The 21,288-nt window shown below is 37.9% G+C and overlaps 1 protein-coding gene and 1 long non-coding RNA gene across 6 annotated transcripts; one reads left to right on the top strand and one right to left on the bottom strand.

Annotated features, from left to right (window-relative positions):
- Positions 1-934: 934 nt before the first annotated feature.
- Positions 935-1,815, top strand: LOC113279712 (F-box/kelch-repeat protein At3g23880-like). Its single transcript, XM_026528383.1, has 2 exons — positions 935-1,357; positions 1,474-1,815. Exons 1-2 carry the CDS (start codon positions 935-937, stop codon positions 1,813-1,815), a joined length of 765 nt encoding a protein of 254 aa, XP_026384168.1.
- Positions 1,816-7,299: 5,484 nt separating this feature from the next.
- LOC113282942 lies at positions 7,300-10,443 on the bottom strand. 5 transcript variants are annotated; one of them, XR_003327245.1, is made up of 5 exons: positions 10,187-10,443; positions 9,921-10,040; positions 9,693-9,748; positions 9,333-9,558; positions 7,300-8,564 (listed from the first exon to the last, which is right to left on the bottom strand). It is a non-coding gene; the product is annotated as an uncharacterized LOC113282942 (long non-coding RNA). The 5 variants fall into 5 exon arrangements; XR_003327246.1 differs by having other exon boundaries at positions 7,300-8,578; XR_003327244.1 differs by lacking the exon at positions 7,300-8,564 and adding an exon at positions 8,594-9,226.
- Between the last annotated feature and the right edge of the window lie 10,845 nt (positions 10,444-21,288).

Below are 21,288 nucleotides of genomic sequence, written 5' to 3' on the forward strand. Positions count from 1 at the left end.
ATCAAAAAACTCCAGACGCAGAGAATGATATTGCAGGGTTGCAGACTTACAAGAGCATTGAATCGGGCGAAGAAGATGAACTTTTAGGGTCGGGTCTTTCCTGTATCCGACCCATTGGCCCATATTCACTGGATCACCATCTCTTCATTCTTCCTTCAGTAAAATCAATTAAATCCTTCAATTTCAGCAACCCTTTTATTTCAGCAGTACATTAATCCTTCTTGTTAAACATAAGAAAACCCTTCCAGAACTGTATATTAAAAATGCAAGCAATTGCATATCAGATTTTGATTTATTGTTGCTATGAAGATATGATATTTAGTCTATTGTTGTTGTTGCTGCTAATTTATTGTTGTGAGAAAGATAAAACAGTTTTGTGTTTTAGACTGTGAGAAAGATAGCAAAGGAGGCAGAGGAAAACGAAACACAAAGATAGTGATTCGGTGAAAGCTGGGTGCGATTTGAATTTGTAACTGAAATACTAAACTACCTTTGTTGTAAATTACCTAAAGTAAACTGACATACGTAGAAACGTGACTAACGAGTTCCATAGTGGACGTTTGTTACCGAACTTTGCCGATGTGACAAAAAGGGGCTACTGTGTTAGTACAGTAAAATCGAGATGACCGGTAGTTCTAGGCTTCCAGCATTTGCTCTTTGTTGCTTGCCATGATGTATATTTGTACAAAGAAGGAGTAATGTGTCTGTAAATCAATCTAACTCACCCTTTTGGTCGGCCCCCCACCGCGAGCGGTAATCTAGTCTAGATTTTGTTAAGCTGAAACTCAAGTATGATACTGAAATTGGAAATAATACGCTTCTTTTAACAAAAGGTAATCTTTGGCACTCTATAGATTATGATCCACTATCATTATCAGCAACATCTAGATCATTATTATTATCTGATGAGATTGTAAAGATAAATCATCCAGTCATGACTTATGAAGGGACTAGGATTTTGAGTACTTGTAATGGTTTAATTTTTGCTAGCAGTCCTGATGTTTATGGTGGTATATACATTTGGAATCCAGTTACAAAAGAGCATAAGTTTATAAAACCAGTTATGTCAGGGTTTAGATATGTTTGTGAAATTGGGTGGGGGTTTGGTTATGATTGCGGAATTCAGGATTACAAGGTTGTATCAATTGTTCATTATAAGAATTCTCCTTCAAATTATTCGCATGTTGAGGTTTATACATTAGGTTTAAATTCATGGAGAACGAGTTTGTGCATTCCGTATAGACTTGCTAGAGGAGGACCTGCTGGGGTGTTTTCCAATGGAGCTCTTCATTGGTTAACCCAATCATGTTCAGGTACCAAATTACAAGTTTTACTTTCGTTTGATGTGAAAGATGAGGTTTTCGCAGAAATACACCAACCTGAAAATTTGGACAAATTTGATTATAAATTTGTGGGTGTCTTAGCATGCTTTGAAGTGTTGGTAAAGTTGGTTTTGAGGTATGGGTGATGCAGGATTATGGAGTGAGACAGTCATGGACTACATTGTTCAAGATCGACCAGCTAATGACAGTTGATATTCCATCTTTTCACTACTTAAGGAGGACTGTACTTCTGAGAAATGGTGAGATCCTATTAGAGATTCAATTGGATGCAGGGGGTGACACTTTGTTTGTAGTATATGACGCGAAGCGGGAGAGAGCTAGGATTGTAAAGATCTTGAAGAAAGAAAACGAAAGACTTCAGAACCACAGTCTTAGAGATGATTCAAGACCATTTTATGAGATGGACAGTTATGTGCAGAGCCTAGTCTCGGTAAATTCAGGTTCTTATCTTCAGGATCGTAATAAAATGTAGAACTCGAGGAAGCTTTGTATTCCTTACATCGGAGGAGATAGAACACCATGCCTGTACAGACTATATTGTCCTAGATCGGATGCTCGACAGTGGAGTTGAAACATACATCATCTTATGTTATTATCCTTTCTGCTGGGTTTCATTTATGTTATTATCCTCTGGTTTATAAAACTTTTAGTACTTCCTTTTATTTGGTCTATGAATAAAACCTTTAAGCATTATTCCAATTTCCAGTAAATTGAATATGATTACATTACCTTCAAAAAAAAAATATGATTATGCTTATATTGCAGAAAGTACAGGATGTTGCACTAATGACATACTGCTTCCTGTGGAATTGCTTTGGGAATTTATTTTTTCTCTGTTGGTTAGTGGATCCATACATAGTTTAATCAAGCATTATAAGGAAGACTTCTATGTATATACTGTTGGCTTCATTGCTCATATGAGTTATGGAAGAATGAGTATCTGAAAACAATACAGTCCCTGGAACTTCTAATGTGTACCGTTACCACCAAAGAAGATGATTCTAATGTGATTCAATAACAGTCCGACGCTTTGGCCGAGTGGTTAAGGGGTGTGCCTGCTAAGTGTTGAGATTATTAGTCCCACATAGTATGGGTTTCTAAGATCCTGCAGCTTATAATCTCTTAGGGCCTCTCCACTCATTGCCAATTGGTTTTGAGTTGGATGCCCGTATTCTAACATGGTACCAGAGCAGTCTATATGCGACGAGTCATTGACCGCGCGTTTACTCCGCGTCACCCGATTTATTGTCCACATGTTAGACCCAACAAGACTACACGTGAGGGGGCGTGTTGAGATTATTAGTCCCACATAGTATGGGTTTCTAAGGTCCTGCGATTTATAATCTCTTAGGACCTCTCCACTCATTGCCAATTGGTTTTGAGTTGGATGCCCTGTAATCTAACACTAAGTAAATGGGTGGGGTTTCCCCGCGAGAGTTCGAAACTCTCAGGCATCGTATTTTTGGTTCTTTTTACCGATCAAACCTTGATCAGGTCTCATGGGCCTAGATTTGGTCCAACTCCTATGGCGCCCAAACTTGTGATCTTGTCACTCTTTAAGTTTAAAATCCAGATAAATCGATCTTTGGTTTCTTGAAAAGCCCTTGATATCGTCTTTGATATCGCCCTTGATATCGCTAAAATGCACGCTTGAACAAAATTTTGAGATCTCGATTTGTTTCTTTTTACCGATCAAACCTTGATCAGGTCTCATGGGCCTAGCTTTGGTCCAACTCCTGTGGCGCCCAAACATGTGATCTTGTCACTCTTTAAGGTTAAAATCCGGGTAAATAAAACTTGTATGTATATACCAGAGTATCTAGTTTTGATACTCGTAATACTTATCGTGCTTCTAAATTAGCACCATTAGTTTGGATCCCTAAAGTGAAAAAGTGATCCACCTATTACGTACGTAAAAATAATACTTTATGGTCCAGAAGTACCATTTATAGATTTAATGCATGCATTATCTTGTTGTTGTTCGAACTTTTGTTTTGCAGGTACACCTTTAAAGACATAAATTGATTCTACGATTTTTATGAGTTTACACAAGGCCTTTCCCTGTTATGCCTGAAGTTAAAGCGGCAAACTGAATTTGATGTACAATAGACAGAGGATATAAATGCGATTTTTAAAGCAATCCTCTATAAACTGTGGATAGTAAAGCAGTTTTCTGAAAGTTGTATAGTATTTGCACCACCAACCGCTTTAAGAAAATATTGCTTCAGGGGGAGTAAACTCGTATAATCATCGGCTGAACTTAAACGCGTTGTACTCTTTTTCCTTCGTTAAGGTTTTGTCCCGATGGGTTTTCCTTGTCAAGGTTTTAACGAGGCAGCATATGCATGTCCAACATCATTATTGGACGACGTCCGTTGTACTCTTTTCCTTTGGTCTGGTTTTGTCCCACGTAGTTTTCCAGGCGAGGTTTTTAATGAGGCAACATCTGCATTGATGTCGATATTATTATGAGGCTTTGACGTTCAGGTTTTGTCCCAAGTGGTTTTCCTGGCGCATGCATTTAGGTTTTGTCCCAAGTGGTTTCCCTAATACAATTTTGATGGAGGAATTATTTTGTGGCAGCGACCAACCTCACTCTATGCTCAGGTTTTTTCCATATGGTTTTTCCTGGCACAGTTCCAACGAAGTAAATATTTTGTGGAAGTAGACAATCTCATCCAGAACTCAGGTTTTGTCCTAGATGGTTTTCTTGGAGGAACTTCGACAAAAAGAGAAAACTAGCGACGACCATCGCTTTAATAGTTGTACTCTTTCTTTCGACCAGTTTTCATCCAAGTTGGATTTTTCTGACAAGATTTTGACGAGGCGAATCTTAAAATGATGGTTCAAGGAGGAGTGTTATGTGAACGTGGTTTATGTGGATGGCCCACCATTCACTATGCCAAGAAAACTCGAGAAGAAATCTAGATAATCATCCCCTCCACGGATGATCAAGATAAGGGTCATCTAAATGCTACTTAGGCTTCAAGTCTTTTAACGTTTTCAATTTCGGACACGTAGTCTCTCGTAAATGTAAACTATCTAATCTACGGACTTGTATGTTCAACTGACTCTGTTGGCTATAAATAGCCGTTCTAATCTCTCTTTCTTTCTTTTTTTAATGGAAAAAGATCATATATTAAAACTAGCAAATGTAATACAACAGATTTACATAATCATTTTTATCAAACGAATTGGAATCTATGCTAAATTTGTGAACTCGTTGGTTTAGGTTTTCTGACATGTGTTGTAGCGTTTTGATTCTTGCTTTTTTGGCAATGTAATCCGCTGCATTGTTGTTTTTTCTCCTTATAAATTTCACTTTAGCTTGGGTAGTTTTTCCAAGATTATCTTTGTTTCCTGCAAGATATTTTCTGCCAACCACGGAGATTCTGAGGTAATCCTATTTAAATTGTCTGCCAAGGCTTTACAGTCAATTACAATAGCCACACTTGACAAAATATTATCTTTTAACCATGTAATCGCCTTCAGCAAGGATTTTACTTCTGCGTGAAAAGCTGTTGTCACTCAAAGGTGCCATTCTAATCTCCACTTTGAATGTACTGAAAAGAGAGCCTAAGAAATATAAAGAAGATTCCCATTTTCATTACTCTAGTTTTCATTTTGGAAAATTTCTTGTTTGGTCCTAGGCCCATATAGTTATTTATAGTAGGGTCCAACCGGAATTTTTTTTTATCCGGAGGTCCAAAATTAATTAAAACATGGAAATGTCCATAATGCCCATTACTACCAAACGTATGTGTCTACACTGCTTAAAAATTCGAGTACATATTTGCTACACTGCATACAAATTTGAGTACATATCTGTTTGAGTACATATCTGTCGTACTGTTTACAAATCCGATTATATATCTGAATGCTTACAAATTCGAGTACATATTTGATGCACTGCTTCCAGGTAGAGTACAAATCTGTAAGAATCAATGATAAATAAATTAGAAAACGTATTACATCACATACATTGTAGGATCATACAATGTAGCAACCCAACCTTCTATGTTCCTCCAAATACATTTGCAGCACACCTTCTTTCAAACACACGTCACAACCAATTTGTAACTTCATCAAGACCACCACCAATTTCACAATCTTGCAAATCTGAACCAACAACAATTCCTGTTCCTATCATTCAAAATCTGTCATTTCTTGCAATAAGTTCTGAACTGCAGCTCCAGATCATCTCCATATCCAATTCCAGTACTGAATCAAACGTAACAAAGAGCATTTATTTCAGTATTTCATATACGTACTGAATCAAACATAACAAGGAGCACTTCCTATCAGTATGCGATATATGTACTGAAGATTCATGAACTACAAAACAACAGTATGACAACAACAGGTGACAGATCTATGAAAAATAAGAGAATCGAAAGACATATTACAGTATTTCACATAAGTACTGAAGGGTAAGACTAAAAAAGGAGAAAAAACACAACAAATAGCACTTCCTATCAATATTATACATATATACTCATGGATCGAACCAAAAAAATTGGAAAAACTTCAAATAAAACAAAATTAGAAGAGTTTTGTATCAGTACGCCATATATTACTGTCAATTCATACACCAAAAATAACTGTAACAAACCTAAAAACCATAAAAGCGTCAATCAAATCGATTTGATTATCAGAATACAATCTCAAAAACAAATCAAAAGAAGAAAACCGAACAAAATAATCAAACAAGATGATTAGAAAGCATACCTGGAAACAGAAAACAAATATTCTCCTCGTAAATCATAAGAAGTTTATATCAGTACACCAAATATGTATTGTCAATTCATACACAAAAACAAACTGTAACAAACCTGAAAACATAAAAACGTCATGAAAATCGATTTCATCTTCATAATACAATCAATAGAAGAAAAACGAAAAAAATAATCAAAGAAGATGATAAGAAAACATACATGGAAACGCAACAAATCTTCTTGTCGTAAGTCATAACGATGCATCTTCTTCTTCTTCTTCATTCAAAATAAGCTAGGTTTCTGTCAATACAGGATATACGTACTGTTGTTTCATACAAAAAAACAAATCTAAAAACAACAAAATGGAACTAGTTAGATCAAATCTAATAACGAAATGAACCAAAAACGTGATTATTCATCTAAATCTAGTAAATAATCAAGAAATCAAACATGGAGATCAAAATCTTAATCAAACACTACAACGATTAGACCATGGATCGAACAAAAAAAAACTGGAAAAACTTCGAATAAAACAAAATCAGAAGAGTACGCCATATATGTACTGTCAATTCATACCAAAAAAACACTGTAAAAAACTGAAACCAAACCTATAGATGCATAGTAAACACAGATTAACAGTACGTCATATACGTACTGATGGTTAATACACAAAACCAAACTGAAACCAAACCAAAAGCCACCAAAATGAAACTAAAATACCAGATCTACAGACGAAACGAACGTAAAACATGATTTTATAACTAGATCTGGACTATTTTCATCAAAAACCACCAGTACATCATATACGTATTCGGTTTCATGTGTATCAATTCTACAAAGTTCCTGAATTCAACAACAATTTCGAAGAGAATCAGCTTTATAAAAAGGTGGTAAGTTCATTAGCTTCGACTGAAGATTCAGATTTCGCGAATTTGATTTCAGGTAACAAATCAAATGAAATCTCCGTTCAATTAAATTCAAATCAAATCGTTTACGATACTTTTCTGAGCACGAGAATCTCATGGAAGAATGAAGAAAAAGGCGGAGACAGAAACAATTGTTGTAGAACTCTGGTATTGAAAATCAAGAAAAGAGATAAAAGAAGAATTCTTAGACCTTATCTTCAGCATATTCATACAGTTACAGATGAAATTGCATTGAGAAGAAAATAAATCAAATTATTCACAAATACATCAGAACATCATGATCATCGTCATAATAATGGTACTTCTGGAAGGTGGAAATCAATTCCTTTTACTCATCCAACAAATCTTGACACAGTCGCCATGGATTCAGATCTAAAAGACAAGGTAAAATCTGATCTCGAATCGTTACAAAAAATCCACCTACCGATTACACTTGCAGAGCTCGAACTCATGAATCGAACTCACACCTCAAATAATCTTCACTTGCAGAGCTCTTCTATGAAAAAATAAATTGAGAGAATGAAAAAGAAACGAACGTCTCTATCCGTTTTTATATAGTGCGGGGTGTTTTGGAAATTATGATAATACGTCACATGTGTCCCGCACGTGTACAGGACCTAGGCTTAAAAAATTAGGTCCAGTTTCATGTTTTCTTTTAATTATGGACCTATGCTTACTGGACTTTAATGGGTGGACCTGCCATTAACTAAGACTACCGTAATAATACCTATTGGTAATTCCTACTTTCATTTTCTGTTCCTGTTAAAAATTGCGGTCCGTATATAGTACTAGTCCGTATTTATACTACTAATACTATGTTATGTGAACGTGGGTGGCCCACCATTCACTAAGCAAGTCTCCGGAAGAACTTTAGATGATCCTCCACCTCCACAGCTGATCAAGATAAGGGTCATCCAAAGACTACTTAGTCTTTAAGTATTTAACATTTCCTATTTTGGACACGTAGTCTCACAAATGTAAACTTTCTAGTTCATGGACTTGCTAGATAGTAACCCGTGCTTCGCACCGGGGAATACAGCTTGATTCTGGTACGGTTATTCCCTGAGCCCCAATGCTATGATCGTCATATATAACTCATAACCAACCTATGTATACGTCTTCATCGCTGCAGTACTCCTGTATCAGTTGGAGTATAGAAAAGCTGATGGTATACTGGTACTGCATGTCGGTCTGTTTTTTTTTTCTTTACCTATGGGATTGCTTGTTTACCATCTTGCGATTGTGTACGTAGATAACATTTCATATACAGAACTACAGAGAATTTGATTTTCTCAATCATGTTGTTGGTTCTGGAACAAAGGATTTAGTCAGTGACATAGTGTTTTATTATCTCGTTTCTTTTAGTTATAATTGTTTTGGTACTCTAAGATGTATACCTTCTCATCTTTGGTTGGGAAACCACAATAACCCTGTGGTATGTGGACTATAACTTATTTTCACAAATTCAAGGAACACTTACTACTCAGCACAAAACAGATAAAGCTCCCTACGGGAAAGTTGCCACCAAGCCGCTGGTGAAACTGGTCAATCCGTAAATCCAACCATGGCAAAAGAGGACTCTGCAAAAACAAACCTGGAACTGAAATGTCATCAAAGACAGACTGATCTGGGAAATGTACGCATTGTAACAAAGCTTATTTAATTTTTAAACCATTTTAGCCTGGTTCCTTTTACTTATCAAGACATCAAAGTCAGATCCATTAGACTCTGGAGCTCGCTCATGTTGGGAATGGAAACTCACTGTGACCCACAATGTTCAGGTATTCTGCAGACATTATGAGCCTAATTCTGTAAGCAGTCTAGCATCGCAAAATGCTGGGGCTCAAACACATGGCCTGCATTCTAATCTGTACTTTAACACCAACTCATATCAACCTATAGTTTGTCATAACAATTTCACTTAAGAATTCACTTAAGAATAATGGATGGATTCATTCAATTTATGACCAAATAACCGTATTTTGAGCAATCCAGAAGAAGAGTGACGAGCAATCCAAAAGTAATTGCCTTCTACCAGAACATTCAACATAAAAGTAACAACTTCAGCAATATGTTTTGTTCTTGATACCCCTGAAGTTGAGCTGATACAAACATTTTCCTTTAGCATCATATGACAGAAATAGCGACAATGCTGATTTTATATGAACAAATTCTTAACAAAAGGCCTAGTCTTGTTTATGGCGCTTGTTTCCATCATGGACCATTTATAAATTCCATATCACTACATGATGGGCAAAATTCCTATGGTTCAGAAACATTGTCAATATAAATATAAAGATGTACAACAAACCATTACTAATTAAAAGAGGAAGGAAATCACTTTATACCTTGGGGCTTCATACTTTGTAGGCAACCCGCAGAAAATTAACCCTGCATCTCTAAGTTGTTGTACAAAATTCCAAGGTTCAGTACTCGTATAGCCAACCAAAATGTGAATATAAACATAACGTACTAAAGTTAGAAAGATTCAGCAAGTGTAGAACAATTTGATAAGCAGCCGAATTACTCCTTGGGATTCCTCTTGTGATCTGATAATGAATTGGGTGAATTAACCTGTAACAGTAATGAATTGGGTGAAGAAACTGTAACAATTACAGATGCAACAAACCCAGTTTGTAATCAAATGTAATTACAATCTACCGAATTCCTTCTGATGAAAGTATCATAAAGACCAAAACAAATGGTACCTATTTGCCCAAGCCAATCGATACTTCTGCAATATGATATGTTTATTATCTTTTACCTGCAAAGTAGAAAATAAGAACAACGAAGATAAAACAGAAAATCAGAATAAGAATGAGGTGAGAGATTACTTATAAAACAAAAAATAAGCAATAAAGATTTTACAGATAAAAATAGAGCAGTGCTTGATATGCTTCAGTTAGGATTAATTATGTCAATGGTGAACACATAACCTGTTTCTGACTTCTGAGTATCCTGTCAATGGAACTCCCTTTCCTAGCAGAAACATCATTTCAACCAATCAATACGGATGAACTCTTAGATTTCAACTCATTCTTTTCTTAACCCAGATCCTGAGAACAAAAAACTTAATGAGACTTTTCTTTTATCAAATCAGTTACAAATCCCATACACACAAATTTAAAAACAAAATCAACGGATAATTTGAAACCCTAGATTGGATCTGGGTTATATGGAAAGTAAGAAGCAAATTGCATACCTTTTGAACCCTATATTTGATCCTGGTTAAGTGGAAAATAGGAAATAAATTGCATAGCTTCCAACCGAAACAGCATGTTGAACCCTAAATTATCAATGGAAGACATTAATATCTTAACATCAAATGGATTTTTATGTCAGCTGTCAGTAGAAAATATATAAGAGAATTAGTTTTTAGGGGGAAACTGAAATTAAGGATGGGAGAGGAATGAATCGTGGTGAATTGAGAGTGATAAGAATGCGGTTCGTTCAAATACATTACGTGGGTAGTACTGCTGATAGAACGTACCATAGTTGTTGGTGCAAGTATGTAATTCGAACAAATTTCTACTTTGTGGGGCGCAAGAGTGAATCATAGGGCTTAATTTCACAATACTCAAACCACAGTTGTACACGTAGGATTATGGTGATGAGAATTCAGCATTGAATTTTAATTATCATCTAATTAGATAGATAGATTAGATAGATTTTGTCCTACGGACTCTGGTGGCATATAAATAACCATTTTAATCTCCACTTTGAATATACTCAAGACCTGATAAATGAAAACAGAAAATTCTCCCATCATCATTTTACTTGTCTATACATTTTCTAGTTTAGCCTAGTACGTAATTAATGTCTCGTATTAGTACTCTGATATATTTTGTACAGCTATACCATATGATTGACGTGAACTAATCTGAAACGTAAAGGAGTCGAACAATATCATTTCATAAAACGTTATCGGCACGAATTGCTCGCGATAATGGAACACATATCTCTACTAAATCGTCAACTCCATTAGCCCGGAGATACTTGTGGAGTCTACATTGATGGAAGAGAAAAATATATTGTTTCTCCTTTTTACTTCTATGTTTCAATTAAAATCACTTAACTAAACATGGTGTTCACTGTCAAGGCAGGTGGAAAGTTGTTCTTTTCTTCTTGGACTCAACAACACAACCTTTGTCAAGGAATCCTCTTGCAAAACTACCATAGTAAGATGAGGAAGAAGACATTCTTGACAACCCAGAAGCCAACCTAGAGTATGCGTACGTGACTTTCATAACTCAATAGGTTGATATTTAAGGATCTCTTAGGAAAGGAATTCTAAAGCCCAAAAGGGACTTTTGCAACTAAAGACTCGAAAAGTTCCATAACCCAGGAAAGCAATTTTGAGCATAGTTGAAGCAAGAAACAAGATTCAAAAGAAGACTTCCTAAGAAAATGAGAAGACACTTTAGAGACAAACAATACTTTAAGCACAATAAGTCTGCAATAAAAAGCTTAGCTATGGACGATAAGAAAATAACTCAACTTAACAGACACACATGCCAAAAGTATACCTGAATATTAACACATCTTACTCAACAGGGTTTTTATGAGTAAGCTCTTCAACCCTTGTGATTAATGAGCACAAGTATGAGCCACAAGCTCATCAAGAGATTTGTGTTTATGGTCAAGTCTCTTTTTCCTCCTGAATCTAGAGAGGGACTCCTTTTTATGTGAGAAATTATCATAAAACTTACTGTCATCAAAATATGAGACATAGTTTGAGTTCTTACCAGAAGAATATAGGTTTGAGGAGGAAGACAACCTGTTGACGAATTCTTTATACCCTTCAATTATCTTTTTCACATTATCTCTCATTTCATCAATTTTTCTTCTTTCTTTTGAACTACCTTTCTCAACCGGAGCAACGTTATTTCCAGAGACCACGACACGATCTTCCTTTAGACGATGTTTATTAAGACGTCTGTTTTGTTCTTGAGTGTTCGAGGAACTCATTGAACTGATTTTCCTGGTAACACACACAGGGTAGGTACGAAAACCAATTGGTTTAGTCATACGAATGTTAGTTACACCTTTAAGAATTAAATCTAAGGTGTGTTGAAGTTGAACCAAATAGTTTTTCTTCAACCTAGAGGTTCCCTTTCGTTTAACAGAATTATTTGTCTCACAGACAAGACATACTTTCTGATCATCAGAATGGTTAGATAGTACAATCTTAATATCATCGTTAAAAGGTTTTTTCCCTCCATTTGATGTGCAACATCCTTGAGTGATGGTGACTTCAGGCACATCCGTTTTACTAGAAGGTGCTTCCTTTTTTACTTCTGAGCATGAACCATCTTTAGTTGTGTCAGAAGTACTTGGCATATTAGATTGCTTTGAGCATCCTTGAATAGAGAGCTTCCCCAAGCGATGATCAATTTCCAAGGCATCTCTTCTGAGGCTATCTTCAAGAGACGTACACAAAGAATGAGCTTCAGAATTACCTTTGGGTTTGCAATCTCTTATTACACCAAGTAGAACATTGACATGGTGCTTCAACCGATTGAATCTATCAGCTTGGATTCTAACAATATTTAGAATCAATTCACTCTCTTCAGCTGAATCTCGTTCATTAATGGAGAAGCTCTCAATTGAAGGGTAATCGGGAACACACATGTCAGTGTTAGTCTGTCTCGTCAGTACAGAAGGTTCATCTATATTCGAGATTGTAGAAACCTTCTCTTTAATAGAGTTAGACGAGATAGAACTTTTATTTCTGGTGACGCGTTTATCATAGATATTACTCTTGTCCATAGAGCCAGATCGCTACAAACACAGACTTGTAAGGTCTTAAACGTGTTTGCGTGCTCTGATACCAATTGAAAAGCAGGGGTCTAACAACAACACCCAATATTTATCTTAGCAATCTATATGGACTAACTCCAATATACTTTGCTAGAGAATCAACTAGACAGTCATACTCAATCTAGATTAAAGTATATCAAGGAGTTAATATCTCTCTCTTGTATTGATTTACTCGAGCTAATAGAAATCAGCGAGTCTTTAATCAAACACAAGGAATAACTTGGATGGTACCAAAGACCAATATCCAAGGATCAATCAATGACAATCAACAACCAATGGTTGGATTACTCTAATTGATGATCTAATGCACAACCTGTATTATTTAAATTATAAAGATAAAACAATAAAATGCGGAAATTGAAATAACAAAGACACAAGAAATTTTGTTAACGAGGAAACCGCAAATGCAGAAAAACCCCGGGACCTAGTCCAGATTGAACACATACTATATTAAGCCGCTACAGACACTATCCTACTCCAAGCTAACTTCGGTCTGGACTGTAGTTGAACCCCAATCAGTCTCCCACCGATCCAAGGTACAGTTGTACTCCCTACGCCTCTGATCCCAGCAGGATACTGCGCACTTGATTCCCTTAGCTGATCTCACCCACAACTAAGAGTTGCTACGACCCAAAATCGCAGGCTTTGACAATAAACAAATCTGTCTCACACAGACAAGTCTATCAAAGTATTAATCTGTCTCCCTCAGATAAACCCTAAAGGTTTTGTTCCGTCTTTTGATAATAATCAAGGTGAACAAGAACCAATTGATAATCCGGTCTTATATTCCCGAAGAACAGACTAGAGTTATCAATCACCTCACAACAATCTTAATTGTATGGTAGCGAAACAAGATGTTGTGGAATCACAAACAATGAGACGAAGATGTTTGTGATTACTTTTTATATCTTGCCTATCGGAGATATCAATCTCAAGCCAATCAATCTGATTGTACTCGTATGATAGAATATGCAAAATCAGATCACACAACTACGATAAAAGTAGTATCGGTCTGGCTTCACAATCCCAATGAAGTCTTTAAGTCGTTAACATGGTTTTAGAAGAATAAAACCGAAGGTTAAAGGAGAAAAGACTCTAGCACGCAAACTAGTATCACACGTAAGGTGTGGGGATTAGTTTTGCACAATGCTAGATATCTCCTTTATATAGTCTTTCAAATCAGGGTTTTGCCTTGGTAACAAAGCAATCAATATCCACCGTAAGATGAAAACCTGATTTAGATTCAAGCTAATATTTCTCAACCGTTAGATCGAAAACTTAGCTTGTTATACACACTTGACAATGCACGTTTCTAGGTTTGTTAACCGTACCCAAACGTATGCACTTGTTGGTTCAACAATAGTTAACCAAATGGTTAGCTATATGAGTATTTCATTTCAACCATGTTCTTCTTCACCATAACTAGTCCAAATGACTTCAATATTAACTAGTTACAGAGTTGTTAAATTGCAAGAAAATCTCATGTACTACACAAGACACAATTGAAGCAAAGATGATTTGATTCAGTTGAATCAGTTCATGAACTTTTATAGCCACGGTTTGCAAACTGCATTCCTTAGTCTTTTTAAGTTTAAGTTTAGAAATCATCTTCAGATATATAACCTTCTTAAGTTCGCACACTAGGTTCGCGGACTTAAGCAACCGGGCAGAGTTTACAAACTCCAGCAGAAAATCTCGGCAAAAGACCTTCCGCCGGTTCGCGGGCTGGTACTCACACAACTAGTTTTTCAACTCCAGCAGAATTTCTCGGGATGAGATGTTCGGCAGTTCGCGGACTTGGCAACAAGCCATTCTTCTGGTTTCTCTTGATCAACAAAGTTCGGACTTTGGTTCAAGGGATAGGACTTATGCACATATCTGTTTCCACAACAATGCTTATGTCCATCATTGGTTATGTAATCTAAACTCTCATTCCAATCATTGAAACATTCTTAGAGGACGTTATATTAGTTGTTACACCATTTCTCTTCAAAGTAATTTTCAAGATGATTGAAACATACTAGGTAAATATAAACTTGATCGAAGCGAAAAGCTTACCAACACATATTTCGAGATATAGATAGGCGATGTATACTCGGCTCGAAATACCAAATGTGTATAATCCAAGTCTATATATATAGCATACGACTTCTTGTCTCAAAGAGTAGGAGATAGAGTAGATAGACTTTTGAGTGACAGATAAATTCAAGTCTTCACATACCTTTTTGTCGAGAAGTTCCACCGGTTCCTTGAGTAGTTCTTCTACTTGTATGATGAATCGCCATGAAGTCCTTGAGCTCAACTACACTTTCTATCCTAGTCGGAGACTTAGCTATAATAGACTAGAAATCAAGACTTATAGTTTTGATCACTAACATTGACAAACATACTTGAGATGACAACGCATGCGAGTTCGACCGAGCAATGCTCTAACAGAGAGTATAGGCGCCTGCTCAATATTGCCAACATGAGGAAAGAATCGTACGATAAGCTGATGGCGAACATTGCTCAAGCTAGTAAGGATTTGATAGTCGCTCGGTCGACTGCTGAGGAGGTGAACTCGCGCCTTGTCCAGAAGAAGTCGGAGCTGGCTGCTTTGGATGTTTGATCTTCTTCTTTTATTTTGTTATGTATGAGTGGCTTGTGAGCTATAACTTTCTTTGGTTTTGGTTTTGGACACGTGTTTTGACGGTTTAATTTTTATTATTATGGTGAAGTGACAATTAATATGGTATTTTTATATGTTCCTATAAATAGGGGTTGGATGATATACTTTGATTATTATCATTCTTGATCCTCTTTTCTCGTATTTACGTGCAGGTTTCATTGATGGCTCGTCAGCTTCACGGTTATGTTTTATCAGTGGCCCCTGTGCCATCATTAGTTGTTCCTTATGAGAAGGGATTTGAGATGGCTCGCTTATTACTGGTGAAAGCCGAGGTAGAAGTACTTAGAGAAGTTAGGGCTGTGAACAGGGCGACTATCCGCGCACAGTTCGATGAGCAACATGAAACTTACTCATTTACCCGCAAAGGGCAATCGTCCGGACGAGTAATCGAAAGAGTTCGGCGCGTATTAGATGATACCATTTCTGCTCGGAACAAGGCCGAGCGACTGTTTCAAGAATCTCTCCTTATGATGACTGATATCGATAAGGCCATAGCCGACTGTCATGACTTTATCGCACAACAAGCAGGTCATAATCTTCGTGGGTGCGTCATGACTCTTTGTTCAGTGTCCGCTAGTATCCATCCTACTGACAAGAAGGCGGAGTTAGCGCGTTTGCTGATCTTGAAAGACGAAGTAGGGATGCTACAGACTCACCGTCTCATTGTTCTGGATAAAGCACGGAAGGCTTGCGAAGATCACGAGGAAACGCTTACCATGGCTCGAAAGACTCTTCTGTCAGTTGATGTCATGGCTCAAATTCATGATGTGCATAGAGAAGTTCATGAGGCTTATGCCATGTCTACTACTCAATATAATGAAGTGCTTTTAATGATGAGAGATTTAGATGAAGACATCATGTATTGTCGCTCTCTTATAACTGGACGTTCATGAATAGTAGTAGTGATCATCATTCCATTTTATTTTTTTTGATGTGCGGAACATTAATTGTGTTAGGTAAAAAATTTCTATAAATAGTAATATCTAAGTTTATTTTGTGTGTTTAACTCATGGCTAGTCGTGTTAGATTAATGCTACGGAAAATGAATCATTTGTCCAAATATTTTTAAAACATGGTTCAAATGAACGAGTAAAAATTATTATGGGTGCAATGGACACCAAAAAAATAACAAGGATGAAACTGGATTCATCCTGACTTAAACTTAAAAAATAGCAAGGATGAAACTGGATGCATCCTGATATAAATTAAAAAGAAGAAAAAGTATTTAAAAATGGGTAGGATGAAACTGTTTACATCATGGCTATTTTTACATTTTTGTCCATTTAAATAGTATCAAAATCTAAATGTCTTTTTCACCCAGAAATTGTTGATTTTGGTCTTTTTAACCAATTTTGTGTTAATGCTATAGGTCAATTTTCTTAATCGTCTTTTAAAAGTGATGTGTATTGCGCGAGATAGATTTAGTATTGAGAACTCTCATTGGCATGGGCAGGTAGTTGTTGCAGATAATTGTGTGATGAGCATTTTCCATGCGGGTGGTCTCCCCTCTGAGTCTTTACTACAGTATCGTGGTTTCTGCCGCCAGCGGCGTTTGACTACTCATTTTCAATGTAATGTATTGAGGAGGATCAGTCTGTGAGATCCATCGAAGTGGCGCTTTCCGATGTTCATGGATTACTTCGTTCATTATCCTAAGTGTTTTTTCTTTTTGTCTATATATATGCCATTGTTGAGTACTTGAGCTGAGTACTTGGAATGTTGTTTCGAAGTGACGATGATGAATTCAGTTGATGAAATTGCTCTGTTCTTGAGGAAGCAGAGGTTAGAACTGCTGCAAGCTACTGTGAATGGGTGTTCCTGGCTTGTTCGAGAGCAAGAAGAGATCTTTGAAGCGAGCCAAGCTCAATATTTCTACTTAATGGACGTGTACATAGATTTATTGAGCGCTTATCGGGTTGATCCTTCTGTGGAGAAGGCTATGGCTTCTGCTGAGGCAGCTAAAGTATTCTCTGTCGCCCGTGTTCGTATGGAATCTGAGGAGGATGAGTTAGCTGTTGCTCGTAACCGGCTACATCGTGCCCGGGTGTCATTAGATTTTTGCTTGTCTAAGTATCCTTGAAATGTATTCGACGTGTATTATGTTTGATCAAAGAATTCTGTCGGGTATTATGTTTGTAAGCTTTGACTTTGTTATACACTGTTTATAATTAAGAGGGTTCTTCTCCTCCTCCCTTTTTTATTTTCATACTTTTATTTTGTGCATGTGTTTTGTCAATTCTGGTCAATGTGGTGATGTGTTGGTTTTCTTCACTTAATCGTGACCTTGGCTAATGAAGTCATGTGCGGAACTTGGTCAGTATTACGGTGTTTACTATGCTTTATGGTCATATGCGAGACCTGGCCATGCTCCTAGCTTGCTTGGTGTGTTGTAATAAATTGGACGCAGAACTTAATCAATCTTGCGCCTATTGGTATATTTGATTACTCATGGTCATGCACGGAACTCAGCCATGCTCCTGGCTTATCTAATGTACTTCATTGAGACATACTCAGAGCCTAGTCGACTTTGCGATTATTAGTATACTTCATTACTCATGGTCATGCACGGAAACTAGCCATGCTCCTGGCTTATCTAGTGTACTTCATTGAGCCATACACAGAGTCTAGTCGACTTTGCGACTATTGGTGCACTTCATTGCTCATGGTCATGCACGGAACCTAGCCATGCTCCTGGCTTATCTAGTGTACTTCATTCAGCCATACACAGAGCCTAGTCGACTTTGCGACTATTGGTGCACTTCATCACTCATGGTCATGCACGGAATCTAGTCATGCTCCTGGATTATCTAGTGTACTTCATTAAGCCATACACAGAGCCTAGTCAACTTTGCGACTATTGGTGCAATTACTCATGGTCATGCACGAAACCTAGCCATGCTCCTAGATTATCTAGTGTACTTCATTGAGCCATACACAGAGCCTAGTCGACTTTACGACTATTTGTGCACTTCATTATTTATGGCCATGTGCAGAACCTAGACATGCTCATGGCTTATCTAATTTATCAGATTATAATTTTAGACGCAAGAGATCAATATATAAATATATTTCATAAGCTATTTATTCAAGCCATCCGGCGTACAATTGAGATATTACGCATAATAATCTTTTAACCATTTACCATTGACAGGGGTATTGATTCGAAATCCATTCATTCGCTTGAGGTGGTAATATCCACTTTCGACAGCATCATTGATCAGATAAGGACCTTCTCAATTAGCGACAAACTTTCCATCTTTCGAGTTTCGTTGAACATGCGATGCAATTTTAAGGACTATGTCATTCTTTAAGAAGACTCGTTCTTTTACCTTTTGGTTATAGTATTTTACCGTCCGCTGTCAGTATTTGTCCGCAAAGCGTTCCGAGCGACTGATCTCATCCGAAGTTGTTAAGCTAGCCATTGCTACTCATGCTGATGGGATCGCTATTTCTGCTGGTAGGATAGCATCTTCTCCATACACTAGAGAATATGGTGATGCTCCTGTGGAACTTCTCTTAGATATGCGATATGCCCATAGTGCAAGTTCCAATTGTTCATGCCAGCTCCTGTGATGATCATAAACTAAGCGACTTAATATCCTCAACAGTGTCTTGTTAGTTGCCTCAGCTTGCGCATTTCCCTGTAGGTAATAGACAGTTGAGGTGTGGAACTTGATCCCATATTTATCTAACAGTTCCTTAACATATTTGTTGATGAATGAAGACCCATTATCCGATCGGATGATCATTGTTAATACCCAAATTTCGGTTTAGTTCCTACCCGTCCTAGCTATTGCGCATGACCTCACAATACCAATAATAGTAAGAGAGAGAGAGTTTCCTTTCCATTGTACCTTTTCCTTCCTTATATAGGCTTTCTTAAAAACCCCTCTTTTTGTGATATCATGCCACATGTCCCAAGCCTCCTTAATTACTGCTAATGCCATTCCTTAACATAACCTCTTCTTTCTTTGTTAATTCCTCCTTTGTCCTTCCACCCTTTATGGGTATCTTTTATGTGGGCTTGGGTTTAGTCCCCAAGTCCTTACATCTTGACCCAAGTTTATCCCTACTATTTTAGGGCATCCCCAACCCACTAGGGGTGTTATTTTTCATGTATCAACATTAGTCCCCTGGCTATTGGGTTAGTCGTCAGACGATCCAATAGCAAACTCCTTTCATACATTATTATTTTTAGGTACCTCGTGTCATTGAGGGTAGGACGGTTGTTGGAGCATTTATGGCGCTTTCTTCTTTATATAGAAACACCGAACTTCCAAACTAATCAATTTCAGTTCTTTCCTTTGTATTCGTTGCCTAGCAATTCACATAGATGGCTCACTCTCTTCACGGGTACGTATTAACTCTATCACCAGTTCCTGCGTTAGTCTCGATGTTCAAAGATTTGGAATTAACGCGCCTGCTACTAGTGGAGGTTGAGATCGAGATGCTTTGCAGTCATAGGTCGGCTGGTAGGGCTTCTGCACTCACTCAGCTTGCAGAGTGCCTTGAGGCGCGCCAGGCCGCTGATGAAACTGGACGATTGACATCCGCGCTCCAGCATGCCTTGGATGATGCCGTTACAGCGCGTAATGTTGCCGCCTCGTTACTTACTGAATCCCTGATAATGAAAGAAACCATCGGGTATGCCATTTCTGATTGCCGCTCGCACATCTCCGTTCATGCGGCTCCGCGCCTCCTTGGTCATACTTTGTATTTGACTGGTGTTTCTGCGGTTGTGAATCCGTCTTATCTCAGGGATGAGCTTGCACGTTTATTGATACTGCGGGAAGAGATAGGTGTATTGCGCGATTTCAGATAAACCCGTCGGGATCGTGATGAGCATGAGGGCACTCTTGCATTGGCTCGCGGGGCGAAGGATAAGGGGAAGATCATTCGAGATATCCATAAACTATTGAGTGATGTCGATTGGGGATTGTCTCGAGCCAATATCCAATGTGATGAGAGTAGGCTCAGGGCGACGGCCGTGGATACGGACATTTTTCATTGTCGCGCGTTGACGGACAGTTGAACTACGCGTTGTTTTTTCAGTTTTCCTTGTTTATTGTTCTTTTCTGATCAACAAATCGCCAGCATCGCCAATTCTCTTCATGGGTATATTGTAGCCTTGGAACCCATTCCCATGTTAGTCTCGGAAACGTTTAAGCGGGACGAGCTGAAACGACTTCTGCTCGTAAAAGCCGAGATTGAAGAGCTTCGGGCCCAGATAAAGATGAATAGGGATGCTAAACGCGCGATTTTCAGGGCACAGTATGAGGTGTACCAAGCTGCTCAGCAAGCCGAATCGTCCGGTCGGGTGTCGTTGGAGATCCAGCGGGCATTTGATGAGGCTGTTACTGCTCGTGATGTGGCCAATCAATTGTTCGCAGATTCCCTGATGATGGTAGCTACTATGGATCGCGCCATCTCAGATTACCATCTTTGGATCTCTCATCAGGGGGGCTTACCACTTCTTGGGCATACCCTGACCTTAGCAGTTGCATCCACGCTTGTATCTTACTCTTATCTCGAGGACGAGTTGGCTCGTTTATTGATTCTGAAGGAGGAAGCGGGTCTACTGTGGACGCTCAGGTTGATTCATCAGGATAAGGTGCGCAAGGAATACGACGATCATGAGGATACTCTTTCAGTCGCCCGTGGGGCCGGGGCTGAGAGTGATATTACTCAGGACATCCTTAAATTGGTGAATGAAGCTGATCAGGATTTCCGTTTGGCTACTACGCAATGCGACGATGGCTGTTTGATGGTGGAGGCTTTGGACGCGGACATTGCTCGTTGTCGGGCATTGATAGCTG

Source organism: Papaver somniferum, chromosome 5, assembly GCF_003573695.1.
Source record: "Papaver somniferum cultivar HN1 chromosome 5, ASM357369v1, whole genome shotgun sequence".
Lineage (NCBI taxonomy): Eukaryota > Viridiplantae > Streptophyta > Magnoliopsida > Ranunculales > Papaveraceae > Papaver > Papaver somniferum.